The sequence below is a fragment of the Pteropus alecto genome, unplaced genomic scaffold (assembly GCF_000325575.1).
Source record: "Pteropus alecto unplaced genomic scaffold, ASM32557v1 scaffold379, whole genome shotgun sequence".
NCBI lineage: Eukaryota > Metazoa > Chordata > Mammalia > Chiroptera > Pteropodidae > Pteropus > Pteropus alecto.
This window is the reverse complement of record NW_006443129.1, coordinates 1247412-1269469: the sequence shown is the minus strand read 5'-3', so window position 1 is coordinate 1269469 and position 22058 is coordinate 1247412. Positions and strand designations below refer to the sequence as shown.

Below are 22058 nucleotides of genomic sequence, written 5' to 3'. Positions count from 1 at the left end.
AAAAATAACTGTAGTGCAACAGCATTTTTAAAGGATGCTGTTTTCCAAAAGTTTAAGAGAATATGAAATTCAGTTTGTTGTGAATCAGCTATTTTATATCTTATGGTAAAGTTGCCATATTCTGCCACTTTGCCTATCTTTACAGTACAGTAATGTGCTCATGCATGCCATGCTTAGGTTTGTGCACACACAGCTAAATCTTTTAAAGGGCACCTGCTATTTTGCCAGGAATTGCTGTTAACTCAATTTAAATTCAGTGAACCACTGTTTCCCCTGAAAGAGCAAAGTGTAACACAGCTTAATTCTTCTACTTCTTAATTCTTCACACAGGCCTTAGTAGAGCTGGCTGGGTTTATTTTATAAACATCTGTCCCTTCAGTATTGTGACTTCACAGTGAGATACAGCAAAAACGGACTCCTTGCTTTGGGTTAATACAAATTTAAAATATATTACATTAGATAATTTAAAATTATTTAATGCATACTGATACTGTGCAAATAAAAATTCAAACTATGTCTTTATGCTTTTACATAAGCAGATAACATTTAGTATTTATATATTTTATATAAAATATTTTTCACCTGACTTAGGTATTTTGATAGTCCTTCATTCAACTCTCAAATTTTTTAGCTCTGAAAAATGATGGATTACCATGTAGAAAGAATTCAACTGGGAAATAGGAAATAAAACTATAAAAGAAAACAAGGCCCCCCTGTGCTGTGTCATCCTGGCAGTCCATAACTTCCCAAAGGACAATTTCATCCCAGCATCACGTGTTTCTATTCTTTCCCTGTAAAAATCTATGTATCTCCACTAGCATCACTCTATAGTTAGCTGACACTCCCCTAATGCTTTAAGACACTATTCCAGAAGTAACTACTCATCAACACAATACTCTTAATCCTGTCTTGAGTTTAGTTCATGATCATGCAATAGATGAGGGTGAGAGAGTAACCATAATTAAGAATCATACCAGCAGTTACAGAGTGGCTTCATATGGTTATATTGAGATATTAGGTTTTCTTCACTTTGGCCTTGATGGTTTCCTAACAACTATAATATAGCATTAAAAAAAGCCACTTTAAAATATGTCAATAAAATTGATTTATATAGTCTAAAGAATGGTTCTAAATCCTCAAGTACTATTGTATAAGGAATATATATTTTCCCTAAATTTGGAGCAATTCGAAATATCTAAGAAACACTTTTGCTCTCTAGAAGAACTCATGGTTGTAAAGTCAGATAGCTTGACAGAAAAATTCAGGCAATTTATATGACAGCTGATAGAAAATAAGGAATTCTTATAAGAGTCTCTAAGTGTGGGTTAGCGATGAGTTTCTTAAAAACAGAAAACATAAATCATTTATCTTTATTTTTTCCTCCAGCTTTACTGAGGCATAATTGACAAATAAAAATTATATATATATGTATATATATATTTATGGTATATGATATGATGTTTTAATATAAGTATATATTGTTAAATAATTACTACAATCAAGTTAATTAACATAGTCAATATCTCATATATTTATTGTGTGGGTGTATGTGCATGGTGAGAATAGTTAAGATCTACTCTGTAGGGAATGTAATCAGCAGTAATGTAATGACTAGGTATAGTACCAGAGGAGAGAAAAAGCAATCAGGGGGATCGTGTCATAAGCTATATAAATGTCTAACCAATGTACTGTATTCTTGAAACTAATAATAAAATAAAATTTATTAAAAGATCTACTCTGTTAGCCAATTTCAACTATACAATACAGTATTAACTATAGCCACCATGCTGTAGTTTAGATTTCCAGAATTTATTCATCCTGCATAACTGAAACTTTATACCCATCGACCAGAATTCAGCATACTGTTATTAATATATGCACAAACTAAAAAAATAAAAGTAAGGTACTGAAAATATATAAGTAGAATAATAAAATACATGTTTTTTATTTGTCTGAAAATTTGTTTGAAACGACAGATGTATGTTCATTGAATATTTACTGGTTAACATTAATTCATCTGATATTCATTGGATGCTTTCCATTGTCAGACATATGCAAAGCAATATAAGAGGTTCAAAATGTAATAAGAGGTGGTTCCTTATCTCAAAAAAATTTCCAGTCAAGTGATAATGACTTACATCCCCCAAAATCATATTTTGTATATGGTGCTGTAGATTACTGACATAAAATAAACCTATATTCTGTTTTAAAAAATAGATACACTGCTGTTTGTTAGTTTCCTTTTAGATATGAGCCAAATTATAACACTGCACATTGATATGCACATTTTACAATTCTAAAGACCTGTTAATAGTTAATGATTTTCCTTCTAGCTCATTTAGCAAAGTTATGATTTTTAATATTTTTCCTATTAAGGCCTTCAGTCTGTCTTATAGTACATAGGCCTGGCTCCCATCATTTAAAATCTTTATTTGATCCAGGCAAAACTGAAGCAAAATATTTTTTTTTTTTGTCAATTCAGGCTTTTTAAAGTGAGAATTCCATTTTCTATGCAAATAGTTACTCTTCATCAAGTTCCTGAACATTCAAGGTAAATGGACTAACTGTATTAATTGGCCCCTTTAAAGTATTATACTTGGTCTACTGTATATGCATTAATCCAGAAATCTGCATTAAAACACGCATAGCTCTCTGAACAAGACCATGGCAATTTGTAAATAATTATAGTCTTCTGAAAATCTGTTTTTATATTCAAATACTCATTATTCTAAGAAGAAATATAATTAATTAAGGGATTGTGAAGAACTAGAAATAGGAATCAAAAATAATCAAGAAAATCAGAAGTAATGGCCAAGGTGAATAAGAAATGTAAAAACAATGAATAGGAAGAAAGGGAACTCAGTCCTGGTTCTGAGCACTGTACGAAAAGGGACCTGAAGCCATAATGTCCCCCTTTCTACACTTACTAGCTGTGGGAAACTGGTAAGTTACTAAACTTTGTGCTTCAGTTTTATGACCCATAAAATAGGCATGGTAATAGTACCCACTTCAGAGATTGCTAAGTGCCTTAGTAGCCATAAAGAATAGAATAGTGCTTGAATGACAGTTAGAACTTAATAAGTGTTATCTGTTGTTATGGAATCTCAATGTTAGTAGTTAAATTAAACTTCTACCACAACTTTCTAAGCAAAGCAGGGATTTCCTTTATGACATGTTGAATACGTATCCAACTAGCTTCAGCACAAATTCTTACTGTGAAGATCCTTCATTACCTCATAAGATAGGTTAATTTATATTCGAACAACCTAAACACTAAAAAATTTTTTTTCTTACTGATGTTTGCATTTCGATAGCTATGGCTGCCAACATTGAAAATGTGCTATTGATTGGAGATTATATCAAATTGAAGTCTTATGTACTAGAATTCATCCTCTCTGGGTAGACTCATAAATATAAAATCTGCCTACTGCTTGATTAATTAACTTTTTTATTACTCCACCAGGGTCAGCTGGTCCTCTTTCTGCTTCATGCTTCACCATTAATAATAATCCTAAAATTTCTGGCTGCTGTTAATAATGATTCAGCTAATTTCATCTTAAATAAGTGAAGCAGTACAGATTGTTTGTGCTTCAACCAACGTGGTGGAGCAAACATAATGGAGATTTTTAAAAAAGAAGTGTAAGGAAGAAAATATATTAAACAACAACAAAATGTCACTTAAATCTACCTAACATATCTAAAATTTAACAATTAATTTATAATTAAAATTGCATACATCATGTTTCTACATGACTCAAGCCAGTTACAACTTATTACCTAAAATAAAGCAAGCAGTATTGCTTATTTGTGACAAATAAAAACATTTGATTCTTTCTTTTTAGACCAGTAGGCAACATGCTATTCATTCATATTTTAGCCTTTTGAAAATTATATGTTCTTCATTTATTTGATTAATGTATATTGGAAACTAATTATGTGCAAGAAACTTTAGAGACACAAAGATAAGCAAGCTATAGTTGACCTCAAAGAGCTAAAAATTTAGTAAAAAAATCAAGCACTTTCACAATAAAATATCATAGAGTCTGAGAAAAGAGTAATGATTGCTTGCTGGACTGATCAAAGTCGCTTCAGGAGGGGCAGCATGTAAGCTGGACTAATCATTTGTGGAGTGGTAGATTTCGAAATATTCCAGTTGAAAGTCATAAAAGAAGTTTAGGAATAAGATTAAGAATTTTTTTTGTATAAAGCCTCCATACGTTTTCCCAGAGAACATAGTAACTAGAAATAGAACAGGAACAATGACAATTTGGATTAGATTTGAGGGAGACTTGAATATTTGTTGAGAAATTTGTTGAGAAGTGTACAAAGTAGAATATTAAAAAATCAGCCAAATAGGGGCATAAACAATAGATTAAGGAAGAGAAACTAGAAATATAATCTAGCACCTTAATTTTTAGGATCATTTCCCATATATAAATTGTTAACATTAATCAAATGCTTAAATATGAAACCATACTAAAAAGAGCTAAATATTATTGGTTTTCAAAATAACTAAGTGGTTAAACTCATTCATTTGTATCTACATCATTTTTTTTTATATATATAAATGTGTAAGATGTGACATAATATTCTATTTTTAAATACCGTGATTCAGTAATTTACAGTTTGGTTAGTTAATGTTGATTATGATGATTTTCATTTATTTTTTTATTTTATGTGATATAAATCTAGTCCATAGTTACTACTTTTGGTAATTAATACATTTAAAACTGTTTACAGATGTGGCTTTTGTGCTACAAATTGCTTTATGTAGCTTACAGGTGAAAACCTAAATTTACTTGTTAAAATTTGAGGTATAATTAATCTTTCAGAAAAAAGGAATATATATATTGGCAATATATTTCTCCAGGGTCATGTGGATAATGATTAAGACAATGAAAGAATTATTATGTGTAAAACTTCAGTTTTCTTTAAAAAAATTGGCTTTAACCTATAGATTCTACTCTCTTTTGATAGCTTCATAAGCTGATTTCCAGTACTTAAGTATAATGTTCAAGTTGGCTGCAATCTAGCAAGATATATTTTATTTTGGTTTTAAAAACACACACAAAAAATTATTTTTTTATTCTAAAATGTATTTGAATATTAAATAAATCTTGGTGATATTTTAAATTAAAAAATGTTTGACTAATCTTTAAATTATTTTTATCTCTCTTTTAAAATGTGGGGTATAATTTTAACAGATTATAATTCAAAATTGAATCAAATATGTTTTTTTCAAACAATTTATAAGGATATGGATGTTATTATTGGTTATGTAGATAACTTTTTAATTTTAATTCTTCTCTTTTTCTCTATTGAAAAGAAGCATATTTTCTCTAGGAAATAAGCACAGAAATAACAAATATGATGCAGTTAAAATTTCCTATTGTTTCATTCATATAAGCCAAAAAACCATACTTAACGTGTGTGCGTGTGTGTGATACTTTGGGGCATAATATAAATTTTATATTCATTCTGAGAACATTTTTATATTAGACAACTTCTAACTAACATCTATCTTTGATCTATCTTTTCAGATCTACATAGAATATTTATATATTCTTGTTTTCTTACAATTGATTCTGTAGTTTATTGTAATTTTGTTAATTTCTAAGAAAGTAAGGAGAATCAATTATAGTACCTAATAAAATATCCAGTACATAATAGGCACTTGGAAATTGCTGTTAGTGGACATAATATGTATCTATACACTCAGTCTAGCAAGAGATTAGCACAAATATGAAATACCAGTAAGCATTAAAACACAAAAGGAAAGTCTTTTCTGATTATATATGAGTAAATATCTATCTATCTATCTATCTATCTATCTAATCTATCATCATCTATCATCTACCTACCTACCTATCTACCTACCTACCTACCTACCTACTTACCTCTATCTCCATATATACTTATGTAATGAGAATGAGAGAGGAAACCAATGGCTCTAGTTAGTGTGGCTCTTTTGATAATGTTAGCAATTATAATTAGTAACCTTTACATTTATTATCCAGTTTCCACTAGTATATTCAGACTCTGGGAAAAAAAAAATTCAACTACTGGTCTGGAAGAGCAAGCGGTCACCATGATTGTTCTTCAGATGTCACTATGTTTTAGAGCACAAGTAGTTGGTTAAGAACATCACAAATTTTAAAATAAATTATTTTATATTATTATTGTCTTATTGGTTGTTAGCAAACTAAAAGTTGAAGGAAGTAAAATAGATATGGCTAAAGAGAATTAAATTGTAAATTATTTCATTTTGCTTATTTAAAAATATTTGAACCAGGCCATCTTATGAGACAGTACCTAATCTCTCCTCCCCAACTCACTCCCTATCTCTATGCATACATATAAAAGTAGTTAAGCAGAATACACAAGAGATAACAATAATAAAGTTGACATTACAATAGTTCAGGCATTACTTGAGAAATAAAAGCTATAAAAATTTAAAGATGAGCAAAGGGGATTGAAGAGAAAAAGACTGAGGCTATAAATTGGGATTCATATCCTTATATTCTTGAATTTATACTAAACCTATCCATATCCTACTATGACATTATTCATTGAAATTCTCTTCTGGATATAAACAGCATGCTTTGAAACTGCAATTTAAAGCTAACTGGATGAAAAAAGGTTCCTTTAAATGACTTTCCCTTAGGCTATAAATTGACTTGGGAGCCATTCTATGTACCCAAACTCCAGGTTTAGACAAACATATTTTTCAGATTCCTCTCAGACATTTTGGCTCTCAAGGGTCTAATAAAAGTCACTTTCATGACATTTACAAATCAGTAATTCAGAACATGGTTTTTGCTGTCTACTGTTGATATTCTAGAGTTCTAATCCTGCACTTTACTCATTGGATATCAGATTTTGGTAAAGCTACTTAAATTTCTAAAAAGAGATATAATCTTGCCAGAATTAAAATAATAATTTGTGTAAGTTACTCAGCATTGATTCTTATACCTGTTACTGGTCATGTTACTCTCTAATTAAAATCTTCCTGTGGATCTTTGATATCTCCATAAGGCCCAATATTCTTAATATGGCCAGAAGAGAGCCTTCATTTTGGTCCCTGTATAATCTTGCTTTTTAGCTCCCACCATTTTACCTTTCATGTCTCCTCACTGCAGCCATGCCAAATTATTTGCTCTTCCTTAATTTTTCATGCTGTCTCAGACCTTAGTGTTTTTGCTATTCTTTTACTACTCCACTTTCAAGAATGAGCCTCTACTTCTCAACCTACAGAAACTTTTCATGAATCATTTGTGCTGAATTAGGGCCTCTTCTCTATACTCTCATAGTACCTTTTGCATATCTTTATGATAGTAGTTGCCATCCAATGTTGTATTTTTTTATTTAATTTTTTTATTTTCCTCCCACAAATCTAGACTATAAATTATGTAAAGGTAAAAGTTGTAGCTATTATTATTATTTTTATTCTCAGATTATGGCACATATTAAGTGTCCTACATGTTTTTTGCCAAATAAATAAATATTGCACTGGGCCATTGGTGAACATGGAACCCGTCTGCTAAGAAATTTCAAAGTTGTTTTCTTTTATATAACATCTGAAAGAATTCTAGTCCTGAAAGTGTGAGTTGAAACTTAGAGTTGAAACCAAATCAAATTTTTCATATTTAGATCAAAATTTATTGTTTTCTTACTAGACTAGCTTACCTTTTTAGAAGTCCTAGATGAACACAAATAACTTATCTAGATTTAGTGCTATAAGTTTGTCTGAGAGTGCATTTCTAACTTAATGATGTAATACTTAAATATCATACTTTTAAAAAGTTAGATAAATTTCTTCATCTGTGAAATAAAGTAAGAGAGCTGAGGTGCAGGGATGCAATAAATAGTCTTGACAAGACAATGATGTGACTTTTCCCTGGACCAAACTTTCCTTTATGTGACTTTTCCCTGGACCAAACTTTCCTTGAATTGAATTTTTGGCTTTGTGCCTAGGCTAAGTCTTGAAATGTGGTCAGGAAGAAAATAGTTAACAGGATATAGCAGAAACACTTTGAATGTTTTTATATTGTTTTTGATTATGGAGTTATGTTTTGTTATAATTACACTCTATTCCCAATAATCTCTCGCTTAAAAAACAATAGTCTCCGGCAGGATTATAAATGACTATTGCTGATATTAAACATTTGGTTATAAGTATTCTTTTTATTCATTAGTTTACTCTCTCCCTAAACTGTTTCTTTCTTAAATACATCAGTATTTTTTCACTTTTTTGTTAGATATAGCTGTAATGAAAGAGTCTCTATGAATCAATATTGTTCATCAATGTAAAAATAAACAAAACACTCATTCCATCACAGAATCTGAAACACAAGTAGCTTCACTTTGAGGGAGTGATAAATAGGAAAACTATGGCTTATTTAATGGTCTTACCACTAGCATTTATAATAATTCAAATGAAAGGACTTGGCAGGATGATGTAGTTAATAATACAGACAGCCCTCAAGTTTTAGCTTAGTTTCTTACCAGCTGCGTGAATCTGGACAAATGACAACATTTCTAGGCTTTTTTTTTTCTCATAAGTAAAATTAGGGAAATAATATTTGTCTCATTGAATGTTAAGAGGTTTAAATGAGATAATACATGTGAATACATTATTTCTGGCATTTTTTAGAGGCTCAATAAATGGTAGCTGTCATTGCCGTTATTCATAAAGGGTTTTACAATAATTTTCTATTCTTGAATTTTTATATGAATACAGGTATTTTATCAATGATGAGAAGAGAATATCATTATAATTAACTATTTGGACATTTTTCTAATTATGAACATTTCAAAAGATATCCTTACAAAGATAGCAGTAAGATGGATATAAAGCCAAAACAGAATTCAATGGTAGAGCTGAGTTTAGAATAAGTAAGGCATTTCAAAGCCTATATTACATGATGTTGGAACACTTCACTCCTTTAATCTCCCCTTTTAGTTTTCAGCGTGTTGAGGCTGTGGAATTAATTTGAGTTTCTAATTAAGCCCATGCATCTATATTTAAACTTATAATGTACATTTCAGTGGAGTCTGTCTCCTGACCATTGTTTTTATGAATGTAACTGAAATAACAAGCCAAAGCTGTATAATTTTGAACTAGCTGCTAAAATTTTTTGTTCATGGATTTATTTTCTTCCAAGTTTTCATTACTATCATATTATGATGCCAACACTCGTGAACAATTAGGCTAACACCACTCACTGAGACTTTCTATGTTATAGGATAAATGATGAATTCTGCATAAAGAGATAAATTTGGGCCACATTACAATTGTGGTAGTGCAAGGCATTTTGGAACTATTTAATGATAACAACAAAATATTAACTGAAATGACTGCATGACTATTTACAAGAACAGAGTTCTGTTCGGTAAGACTACTAAAAATCTGAGACATTAGATTTTTAACTATGAGGACAATGAATTTTAACTAACAAAATGATACTAAATTATCATCTTATTTTATATATTTTTGTAAAACTTACTTTCATCTCCTGTTTCAAATTCAAACTTCTGACTGTAGCCACTGTATCCTGTTGTAGTCCTTACTCGGATATGAAATATGTACTTGGTTGCTGGCTTGAGACCTGTGATGATGACACTGGGGGCCTTGGATCTCGTGGAGGAATAGGTGAGCTGCTCATGCTCCTGGGGACAAAAAAGAAGAGAATGGAAATGAAGCAAAATTATTCTACTTTTTCCTAGAGACATTCCAAAATTAAGCTGAGGAATTATGCTCAGAATATCAAAAGCATTGAATAGGAGTAAGCATGGTTTTCCATAATTTAGCGTTTAGTTACTTATCATTAGGATGCATGATATGGTTTTGATTTGGAAATTTATTAAGAAAGATGATCAATCTTATATAAACTGCACTTGTATTTTTGGTGGTTTGGAGTTCTGATCCAAATCTGAGGAATAGAGGTAGTGTGAAAGCATGTTTACATGGAACGGCAGCTGCATCTTGAACAAAATGGGCAAATCAGATCAGATCACACCACACCAGCAGAGACCAAAGAGCAAGGGTGGGAGAATTCAAGGACCCGCTACTCACTTCTACCCGCAGGTAGTGCCAAAATGCCGGCGCTATCCGTGGGTAGACCTGTGGGTAAAAGGAAAAATAAATTAATTGGTTTTTAAAGTTTGAAATCTTTAACCCAAATCAGTTGCTTTGTTCTGAAACTCAGTGATTCCTCCGTAGTAATAACGAGTCAACTGAATACATAAAACAATAAAAAATTTTTACTGGAGGGAGAATTGATTCCTCCCCCAGATACCACAGTTTGTATTTAAAGATGTACAAGTTACATAGTGATTTGAGGTATATTTAAAAATAGGGTGTCCATTAAGGAGGATCAAAGACATAGAAAGGCATGTAGGACTTACCACGCCTGCAGAATCCAGAGATAGGATTGGAGGCTTGGTTTCCAGTCACCTGCAGTTAGCTGCCAAACCACCTGTCCTCACTAATGGGAAATGGATTTGCTGCAGGTAACTGAATGATCTAATCTGTCCCCATCTTTTCAGTGGGCTCTCTTGCCTAACACCTCAAAACATGATTATTCATTTTACCTGTGCATGTAAGTGACTATAAATAATATGCTCATGATGTGACAAATTAAACTTAACAGTTTTTGTGTAGTGTTATTGTTCAATAGCTTTATAATGTTATTTTAATAGGATATCTGCAAAAAATTGTATTCGTATGAACTCTTCTAAATTCATAAGTCTAATTAGGCCACAAAGTCCTTAAGTTAATTAGCCACCATTCTCATTATAAATCTAAAGATGAGATTCTCAGGCATGAAAGTGACTTTCAAGGTCATTAATTGAATCACTCATTTTATGCTTAAATTCTACCTCTAATATTCCTATCAAGATTTCATTTAGTAAATGAAGGGGATTATATCAAACTAAAAAGATTTTGCACAGCAAAAGAAACCATCAACGAGACAAAGAGGCAACCAACTAAATGAGAGGAGACATTGAAAACCAAAGTCTCCGATAAGGGGCTAATATCCAAAATATGCAAAGAACTCATACAAAACAACAATAAAAAACAAGCAAACAAACAATCCAATTTAAAAATGGGCAGAGGACCTAAACAGACACTTCTCCCTAGAAGACATACAAACAGCCAACAGACATATGAAAAGATGCTCAACTTTACTAACCATTAGAGAAATATGAATCAAAACCACAATGAGATACATCTCACACCTATTAGAATGGCTATCATCAACAGGACAAGTAACAACAAGTGCTGGAGAGGTTGTGGGGAAAAAGGAACCCTCATACACTGCTGGTGGGAATGTAAATTGGTACAGCCACTGTGGAAAACAGGATGGAGGCTCCTCAAAAAACTAATAATAGAATTAACATATGACCTAGCAATCTCTCCTCTGGGTATTTACCCCCAAAATTTGAAAACATTTATCCGTAAAGATATGTGCACCCTAATGTTCACAGCAGCATTATTCATGGTGGCCAAGACATGGAAACAACTGAAGTCTCCCTCGATAGATGCTCGGATAAAGAAGATGTGGTACATACATACAATGGAATATTACTCAGCCATAAGAGAAGATGAAATACTACTATTTGTGACAAGATGGATGAATCTTGAGATTTTCATGCTAATTGAAATAAGTCAGCCAGAAAAAGTTGTGAACCATATGATTTCACTTATATGTGGCATATAAAACTGAAAGCAAGAAACTAACAAGACAAAGAGACTCATAAATATGGGTAATAGTTTAGTGGTTACCAGAGGGAAGGGGGGAATGGGTGAGGTCGATCAGGGTAAAGGGGATGAAATATATGGAGACAGAAGGAAATTTAACTTTGGGTGGTGAACATACTATGCAATATACATATGATGTGTAATTGAATTGTATACTTGAAACCTATATAATTTTATTAACAAATGTCACTCCAGTAAATTCAATAATAAAAAAAGATTTTATTTAGCCTTTGTCTAAAAATCTGTGTTGTTCAGGAGATCTTCCAAACTAACAAATGAAGTTATAAAAATCTCCACATATGTAAAATGTGTCAAACTGCATTTATTTGCTTGTGATGCTTTAAGATTTAGAACAATGAAAATTATTTCCCTTAACCTACTTTTTGAGATAAAATCCTTATTTTAAAGATCATTTTCAAACTTTATGGATTTGTCAGAATTTTATATGCTACATGGTTATTCTGCGTCTAGCTGAAGAATTGAATTTGCCACCAATACCACCAATAATAGAACTGTTTATTAAACATGAAATACAAAGAAAAATGAGTTAATAACAGCAAATTTTAAATTAAAAAGGCAAAACAGATGAATTGCAACTTATATTTATCTCTAAGTAGTTTTGAGATTAGAAGTTAAGTACCTACCCAGCATAAAATCAAAGGACATAAAGTCTATAATATCACTGATGGCAGTAATTATCTGTTAAGGGCTAAAAAAAAAGAGCTTTCTGAGATCAAGCCTTTATAATTAGGGGCTTAACACACATATTGTGGGGAAAAAAGTATACTAGTAGAAGGGATGATATTGTTTCTGGTAGAAATTTGCAAAACCTTTTAGATTGCTGAATCTCACATACGACAGGAGAATATTCCACCTTTCACAGAATTTTCTGAAACATAACAATTATGGTGAATTTTGAGTGCTATTTCACAATATGAAATGATGACTGTGAGAAAAATTTTACAGCCCTAAAAAAAGAATTTAGTCTTATCCTCAAAGGGAGAAGATACAGATTTAAAAATTTACTTAGTCTGGCCCCATAATAATTACATATTATTATGGCTTTTTTGCTTCATTGAAATACAGCTAAATAGTAATTTCTTACTCAGCAAAGTTATAGGGAGTAAAGGACATCTTCTGCAAAAAGCTTTTTGCATTTTTGCTGTAGCTACATCCTTGGAATAAAAATCCTCACTTAGGTAGGAAGTGTGTTCACATGGCTCCTCAGCCTAAATCTCAGCAGCGTGGTGGCTGCTGCCTTGTCATATGTCTTGCCATCACTGAGCATGTCATGGACGGGGATGGCTCAGAAAGCACCAGTCATGAAAAGTTCCTCTTTCGTCGTACGGCAGCCCTCTCTCCTCCTGGTGTTTCCAAGCTTTTGGGAAACCAAATTACCACTTATTCATGATAAGCATGGGGCACAATTGTCCCAGAATTTTGGCTAATCGTCTTTCTGCTGACATATCAACTTCTATTCAAAGCAGCTGCCACCAGGTAGAGGCTTTGCCACAGAGCCGTCTAGATCTCTTTATTTATCCTGGCAGACTGAATTCTAAACAGGCTTGAATAGGATGTGTGTGAGACTTTCTGCAGTTTGTGCCTTAATGGAATTGCTAGTTTTATGGCACATGTATCCTCTACTTTGCTAGGTAAAACATTCCATTGTTTATAAAGCTCTGTTTCTCATCTTTTCTAAAACCATAGCAAAATCCACCTCTCATTTCTAATATTATTTATTTTTGTATTTTCTTTATCAAATTTTCAACTTTTAGCTTTGTTTCTCTTTCTAATTCTTTGTTTTCTACGACATTTAGCATTTGCTTTTACTATAAATTATTTCTTTTTTATACTTTTTTGTGTTATGTTGTCTTTAACTTGTTGCATTTTATGTTTAACTCATTGTCAGTACAGTGGACTCTTGAACAACATGAGTTTGAACTGCACAGGTCCAGTTACATTCAAATATTTTTTGGTAAATATTCAGACAGCCTTCATATCCCTGAGTTTGGCATCATGGATTCAACCAATGATGAATTGAAAATAGTATTTTCAATCTGCAGTTGGGAATGCTCATATACAGAGAGCTGACTTTACGTATTGTTCTATATCATTTTATATAAGAGACTTGAGTATCCCTGGATTTTTGTACCTACGGGGGCCTGGAATCAATCCCCCTCATTTACCAAGGAAAAGCTGTAGTTAAGTTTTTGGAGACTCAAAAGATATACAAGGATTTTTGACAGCCCGAAGGTCAGCGCTTCAAGCCCCCGCATTGTTCAAGGGTCAACTGTAAATCTTTTTGGATATATGATTCTTTAGATTGGGGCTAGGAATGCACTGGGAGACTGGAGAAGCTGGGCTGGACCTTCCCTTCCTGAGCATGCTGACCCTGTCCTACCTCCAGAATAAAAAATCTCAACCTGAAAGGACCTCTGATTTTCTTTACTGAGCAAAATTTTTTTTTTCAATTACCGTTGACAGTCAATATTATATTAGTTTCAGGTGTATAGCATGATGGTTAGACATTTATAAAACTTATGAAATGATCACCCCAATAAGTCTAGTAACTATCTGATGCCATACATAGTTATTATGTTATTATTGACTATATTCCCTATGCTGTACTTTATATCCTTGTGACTGTTTTTATAACTGGTAATCTGTACATTTAACCCCTTCCCTTTTTTCACCCATTACTTCACCGCCTCCCCTCTCCAAATCTGGCAATCATCAAAATGTTCTTTTTGCCTAGCAGTTTGTTTCTTTTTTGTTTGTTTTTTAGATTCTACAAATAAGTGAAATCATATTGTATTTGTCTTTGTCTGAGTTATTTCACTTAGCATAATAACCTCTAAGTCCATCCATGTTGTCGCAAATGGAAAAATTTAATTCTTTTTTTATGGCTAAGTAATATTCTATTGTGTATATGTACCACCTCTTTATCTATTTGTCTACTGATACACATTTAGGTTGCTTCCATATCTTGGCTATTGAAAATAATGCTGCAACAAACATACAGGTGCAGATGTCTTTTTGAATTAGTGTTTAGGATTTCTTCAGATAAATACCCAGAAGTGGAATTGCTGGGTCATAAGATAGTTCCATTTTTTAATTTTTGAGGAATCTCCATGCTGTTTTCCATAGTGGCTGCACCAATATGCAATCCCACCAGCAGTGCACAAGAGTTTCTTTTTCTCCATATCCTCTCCAACACTTGTTGTTTGTTAATTTATTGATTTTAGCCATTTGGAGAGGTGTGAGGTGATATCAATCATTGTGGCTTTAATTTGCAGTTCTCTGATAATAAGTGACATTCAGCATCTTTTTATATGTCCATTAGTCATTTGTATGCCCTCTTTGGAGAAATGTCTATTTAGATCATCTGCCTATTTTTTAATTGATTTGTTTGTTTTTTTTGGTGTTGAGTTGTATGAGTTCTTTATAAATTTTGGATATTAATCCCTTATCGGATGTATCTTCTCCAAGAATGGAGTAGTGAATATCTATCTTCTCTCAATCAGTAGGTTGTCTTCTCGTTTTGTTGATGGTTTCTTTTGCTGTGCAAAAACTTTTTAATTTGAAAAATAAACCTTGTTTGTTTATCTTTTATTTCCTATGTCCAAGGAGTTATACCCGCAAAATATTACTAAGAGTAATATCAGAGTTTGCTGCCTATATATTCTTCCAGGAGCTTTATGTTTTTCAGTCTTATATTTGTCTTTTATCCATTTTAAGTTCAAATATATAATTTAGGTTTACTAATTTCACTCAAATTATTGCACTACTTATACTCCATTTGTCTTTCTATGATGTTATTAATCATTTCTAAACATTTATTAATTTCTAAAAATACATGATTTTTAAATTTTTTTGTGGCAGATTCAGGATTATTATTTGCATACTTTTATGGGTCAAGACAGGTTGTCAGGCAGTAAATAAATGGCATATAGCGAAGCTCAAAAGGCATAACCCAGTGGGTTGCAAAGCACAATGAAATGTGGATAGAACAGTGGATGCTCATTGCTGAGAACATTGAGGGTCTTCTACTTTAATGCTTATTGGCTGAAGGTGAAACGAGTTCTCACCCTTGGATAAATATGGATAATAGCACTAATTGTGGGGAAAATATTTTAGTAACGATGCACTTTAATAATAACATATAAATATAAATAATATTTATTTTATATATTTGTATCCACATATATTAAAAATTTAGTTTAGAACTAAATAGTATGAACATAGGGCATTGTGAAACAGGAGATGCATGTATTGTTGTCTAGAGATGTGACCTTTTCTTATGATTCTCTTCTTGTGGGCAGATCCTGCAGCTTAAATTCATTGCTCCTTTCCAGCTGATAGGAATCAAGACTTTTATGGGAGTTTATTCTTAAAGTCACATTGAACCTTTTATTTACCTAAAATTTTGAAACTAGCTTTATCTCTGCATCAACTCTCTAAAGTAACGAAAAGAGATGCTCCTACTAGAGTCTGGACACTGTTAGCATTCAATCTGAAACTCTAATGTAGTGAAAAGAAAGGCTCTAGTGACCAGTCCTTATGGCTGCTTCCTTCTACAATCATAGGTAACATGACCTATATCAACAGAAGGCAACACACAGGGAGTGTTGGGTTGGAATTCTCCTCTCTTGGGCTTGATCTTGGTTCTACTGCTATTATGTACCTTGCTAAGTCACCTTCAAGACTGTGGTTTACCTTAACATAGAAGATTCATTTATTCCACAAACATTCATTGGATGTTCACTATGTGTAAGATTCTAGGGCACTCTAGTAGATTTAGCTTACATAATCACCAAAGTTCTACCTAAGCAATTCAATTCTATATTTTTATGTGAAAAATACAAGTCCCTTCTCTTCTGCTATGATGCATTCTTATCACTCCTGATCTCATTTTTTTGGGTTTGCCATTCCCAGTTATAGAAGTAGATTCAAGAGGTCCACTAAGCAGTCATCTGTTAGCTTGTTTGCTTTCTTTTAAAGTCCTTGTATCCAATGGGATTTCTGTAACATGTTAACCCTTTGCTTCATATTTTCAATTTTAAAATAATTGGATTATATATGTGATTAAGATAACAAACATGATTTGTGTGATGCTTTTAACTTTTAAGGTGTTTTCACACATATTTTTTTATGTAATACTCATAATAATCTTGTGAAGCAAAAAGAACTGGTAATATTTTTGTTCTCATTGACCATATGATGAAACTGGTCCAGAAAGAATAAGTAATTTGCCAAAACAAGTCACATAACTAGTCAGTGGCTTCTATTCAAGTTGAGAATTTCACTATGACTAATTTAGGAAAATATGTCCAGGGCAAATACACTTATAGAGTCAAGGTCATTTATTTCGCATTTTATGTTCTTGACCACTAGAAAGAACTTTAAATTTAAGAGAATATGTGAACCAGATAGTAATGATTTGATGGCATTAAATATTTTTATATAAATAGTTCTTCAATGGCAGAAACAATTCTCAACACCAAAGATTTTAACTAGTTATTTCAAAGATAAAATATTCTTGTTCAGAGCTGGGAATAAAATTTGTTTGATAAGGTCCAGGAGATTATCCTAGAATTTTTGATCTATAAAGTTACCCTGCATGGTTTTATTCACAGAACAGTACTGAGGACAGATTAAAGGATTGTTGAATTTTTCTTTATTCTTTTTAGTTATACAAAGTTAAAATGATCAGGAATAGGTAAAAATAATATTAAAAATTAACATTCTACTACCACAATCATTTTTTTTTAAAGAAAGTCTTAATTAATTCAACGATAAAGCTCTTCTTCCACTGGTTAGGTGACTGAAACTATAGATTCCTGAGAAAATAACACAGTATTAAAAGTGAACATAAATGGCTCTTGCTGGATGCATAGTTATTGTTTAATAAATGTCTGTTGATTGATATCCACAAAATAATATGTAGATCATTTAACATAGCGGGTATGCGGTGCAGCTCTGGTCATATATCATTGGGAGCTGCACTACTAAAACTTCTGTTCCAATACAAGAGCACAAACTTCTGTTCCAATACAAGAACACAAATTGGAGTGGCTTCCAGCTCACATTAATTCTCCTTTGTCCAGATCTAAGTTAACACCACTGTCAGGGGAAGTTGGGGCTGGTTCCCAACAAAGCTGATTGCCTCAGATATAAAAATGAGCTAGAATGATTATAGATTTCTTCTCCAATGAAACTGAATCCATGAAGAAGGCATATAGACAGAGATACTACATTGAAGTTGAATGACCTAATCTTTTTCTGATGTTGTCTTCCTGAGGCTGGGACGTTCTATGTTTTGAAATCATTAAATAATCATCTGAGCTGGATTCTAATGCTGGTAACCAAGAGAGTTGCTTTCTTTTCTCACATTCATTTAAATACACTTTTGGAGTTTCTAATTTGGGGATAGAAGGGGTTAAGAAGCTAGTTGGTAGGGTGTTCTGAAATATTTTTCTTAGGTAAACATTGGCTACTGCTATGATAAAATGACAAATTATGCATAAGTAAGAAAAATGTAGAAGCAGATATTCTCAGTACACAACTACTTTCTAGCTGCACTTTTGGAGAAGTGTCATTTAGTATACCATAGCTATAATTTTCTATAATCAACTCCTGATTATCCCCAGTAATCCAAAATAGGAGATAACCCTAAATTACTCTGAAATGCACTCGTGACTTTTTTCTTACATTCCTTCCGATGTGCATCTTGTTTCACCTAAAATGAAAATTAAATGCATTCTTTGAATAATAAATGTTGAGCAATAGTAGGAGGTAACACCAAGGTACACCTGATGATAGAAGAATATTGATATGGAGTTAAGCATTCATAATTGATTTTCAGAAAACAGATAACATTTGTAGATAATTAAACTGCTTGACATAGTGGTTAAATTTACTTTTAGAAAAAAATGGTTAAGTTATTATAGTGTGACCTTTAGAAATACTAATAGTAGGATGATATCAATGAAATCCTAATTTTAGTCAGTTCATCTATGAAAACTGAGAAGGCATAAATTAGGCAACACATACATGGTGCTTTGATTAATTCTACCTAATTGTGTAATATGTATTAAAAATTAAATTAAAATGAATAATAAGATAAGATGGGTTGAATTTCACTAGAGTGAGAATGCCAGAATATGAAAAACTATTTGTAGAATAGTCTTCACTGAAAAACAGTATCATTTGTGAATATCAAGTAAAGCCTTATGTTTGTCCAAATTAGCCACAGAAAATGGTGATATAAGAGCTGCTTCTAGCATTGAAAACAAAACAGAAATTTATTTAAATATACAAGCATGAAAATCCTTAACCTCATTCAGAATTGAAAAAAAGCACTTTAAAAAGAATTTTATTTTTCAATTAGAGTTGATATTCAATATTATTATTTTATATTAGTTTTAGCTGTACACATAATGTTTAGATATTATTACAATTTATGATGTGATCCCTTTGATTAGTGTAGTACCTACTTGGCACTACGCATAGCTATTATAATATTAGTGACTATATTTTCTAAGCTGTACTTCACATCTGCATGAATATTTTGTAGCTACCAATTTGTTCTTCTTAATCCCTTTACCTTTTTCACCCAGCCCCCAACCCCCCTCCCATCTGGGCTATCATCAGTTTGTTCTCTGTATCTGTGACTCTGTTTTCATTTTGTTTGTTTGTTTATTTTGTTCTTTAGAGTCCACAGATAAATGAAATCATATTGCATTTGTCTTTCTTTGTCTCACTTATTTCACTTAGAATAATACCCTGTAGGTCCATCCATGTCATTGTAAATGGTAAGATTTCATTTTTTTTTTTATGGCTGAGTAATATTCCATTATATATATGTACGAGCTCTTCAATCATCTATGATGGCACTTAGATTGCTTCCATATCTTGGCTATTGTAAATAATGCTGCAATGAACATACAGGTGCACATGTCTTTTTGAATTAGTCTTTAGGATTTCTTCAGATAAATTCCCAGAAGTGGAATTGCTGGGTCATAGATAGTTCTACTTTTAATTTTTTGAGGAACCTCCAAACTCTTTTCTATAGTGGCTGCATCAATTTGCAATCCCCCCAACAGTGCACGAGGGTTCCCTTTTCTTCTCATCCTCTCCGACACTTGTTATTTTTTGAATTATTAATAATAGCCTTTCTGACAAGTGCGAGGTTTGATTTTGAATTTCCTTAGAGCACCGATAATATTCAAATTTGCATCAAATGAATGTCTCAAGATTTATAATATAATAAAATATAGCTTTATCAAGATACTGTGACTGGAAATTGAGGAATATCTCATTATTGAGAGAAAACAAGTAATATAGTACATATAAACAGTCTGCAGTAATTGACAGTTTTTCATAGACCATAGACACACACACAGACACAATTTTCTTCTAGTTCCAATGTGGATATTTGAAAACAAGGAATTTTTTAAATATGTAAGAGACAACAAACAGTGTGAAATGAAAGTAGAGGAAATCAAGGCAAAGCAAGCTCATTTTCTAGCAATATTATATTAACCTGTATCATTATCAAACAGTGGATATATATTATTTAGTTACTCATATACACTAGCTAGTTTTGAAATCAAGTGAGAGAGAAAATTACCTATGATAAAGCAGTAAATTAAATTTAGGGTGAAAGAAAAGATAATCTTACCACAGCGAAGAGCTCTTTGTTCGCTGAACAAAACAATAACTACTAATGAAATTTAATAAGTAATAAAATAAAAACTCCTAACACTCAAAAGTCCTGGACCAGATGGCTTCACAGGTGAATTTTAACAAACATTCAAAGAATTAACACCTATCCTTATCAAACTATTCTGAAAAATTGAATAAGAGGGACAACTTCATTTTATGAGGCCAGCATTACCCTGATTCCAGAACCAGACAATACACTAAAAAATGAAAATTATAGCCCAATATCCCTGACAAACATAGATCGCTAAAATCCTCAACAAAATATGAGGAAAACAAATTAAGTAATACATTAAAAAGATCATACACCATGATCAAGTGTGATTTATTCCTGTGATGCAAGGTTTACTCAATATCCAGAAGTAAAACTTTTATTATTTGCAGATGACATGATAACATATGGAGAGAATCCTAAAGAGTCCACCATAAAACTATTAGAATTGATAAATGTATTCAGTAAAGTAGAAGGATACGAAATTGATATTAAGAAATCAGTTGCATTTTATATACCAACAATGAACTATTAGAAAGAAAAATTAAGAAAACAATCCCATTTACAACTGCCTCAGAAAAATAAAATAACTAGAAATAAATTTAACCAAGGAGGTAAAATGCCTGTACTCAGAAACTATAAGACATTAAAGAATGAAATTGAAGATGATACAAATAAATGGAAGCATATACTGTGTTCATGGATAGGAAGAATTAACAGTGTTAAAATGGCCAGACTACTAAAAACAATCTATAGATTCAATGCATCCTTATCAGAATGCCAATGGCATTTTTCAAAGAACTAAAACAAATGATCCCAAAATTTATATGGAACCAAAAAAGATCCCAAATTTCCACAGAAATATTGAGAAAGGAAAATAAAGTTGGAGATTTCGTAATACCTGATATCAAACTATACTAATACAAAACTATAGTAAACAAAATAGCATGGTACTTGCATAAAAACAGACACAGAGAATAATGGAACAGAATAGAGAACCCAGAAATAATCTATGGCCAATTAAACTATGACAAAAGAGGCAGAATATGCAATGGAGTAAAGATAGTCTCTTTAATAAATAGTGTTGGGGAAACTGATCAGACTCATGTGAAAGAATGAACCTGGACCATTTTCTTATATCATATACAAGAATAAACTCAAAATGGATTAAAGCCTTAAATGTAAGATCCCAAACCATAAAACTAGAAGAAAACAGGCAGCAAACTCTTTGACATTGCTCTTAGTAATTTTTTTTTTAATATGTCTCCCTGAGAAAGGGAAACAAAAGAAAAAATAAACAAATGAGATTACATCAAACTAAAAAGTTTATTTTTTTAAAGGAAACCATAAACAAAAGGAAAAGATAACCTACTAATTGGGGAAAAGATATCACCAATGATACATCTGACAAGGGATTAATATCCAAAATTTGTAAAGAACTCATTCAACTTAACTCCAAAAATACTAACAATCCAATTAAAATGAGAGGAGGATCTAAATATTTCTCCAAAGAGGACATACAGATAAACTACAGACATATGAAAAGATACACAGCATCATTAATCATCAAGAAATGCT

The 22058-nt window shown here is 31.9% G+C and overlaps 1 protein-coding gene across 1 annotated transcript in view; it reads right to left on the bottom strand.

Moving 5' to 3' along the window:
• Nucleotides 1-22058, bottom strand: part of EPHA6 (EPH receptor A6) — an 809212-nt gene that overhangs the window by 257516 nt on the left and 529638 nt on the right. The window contains 1 exon segment of the mRNA XM_006923412.1: nt 9507-9669. Coding sequence (XP_006923474.1) covers nt 9507-9669 — 163 coding nt within the window.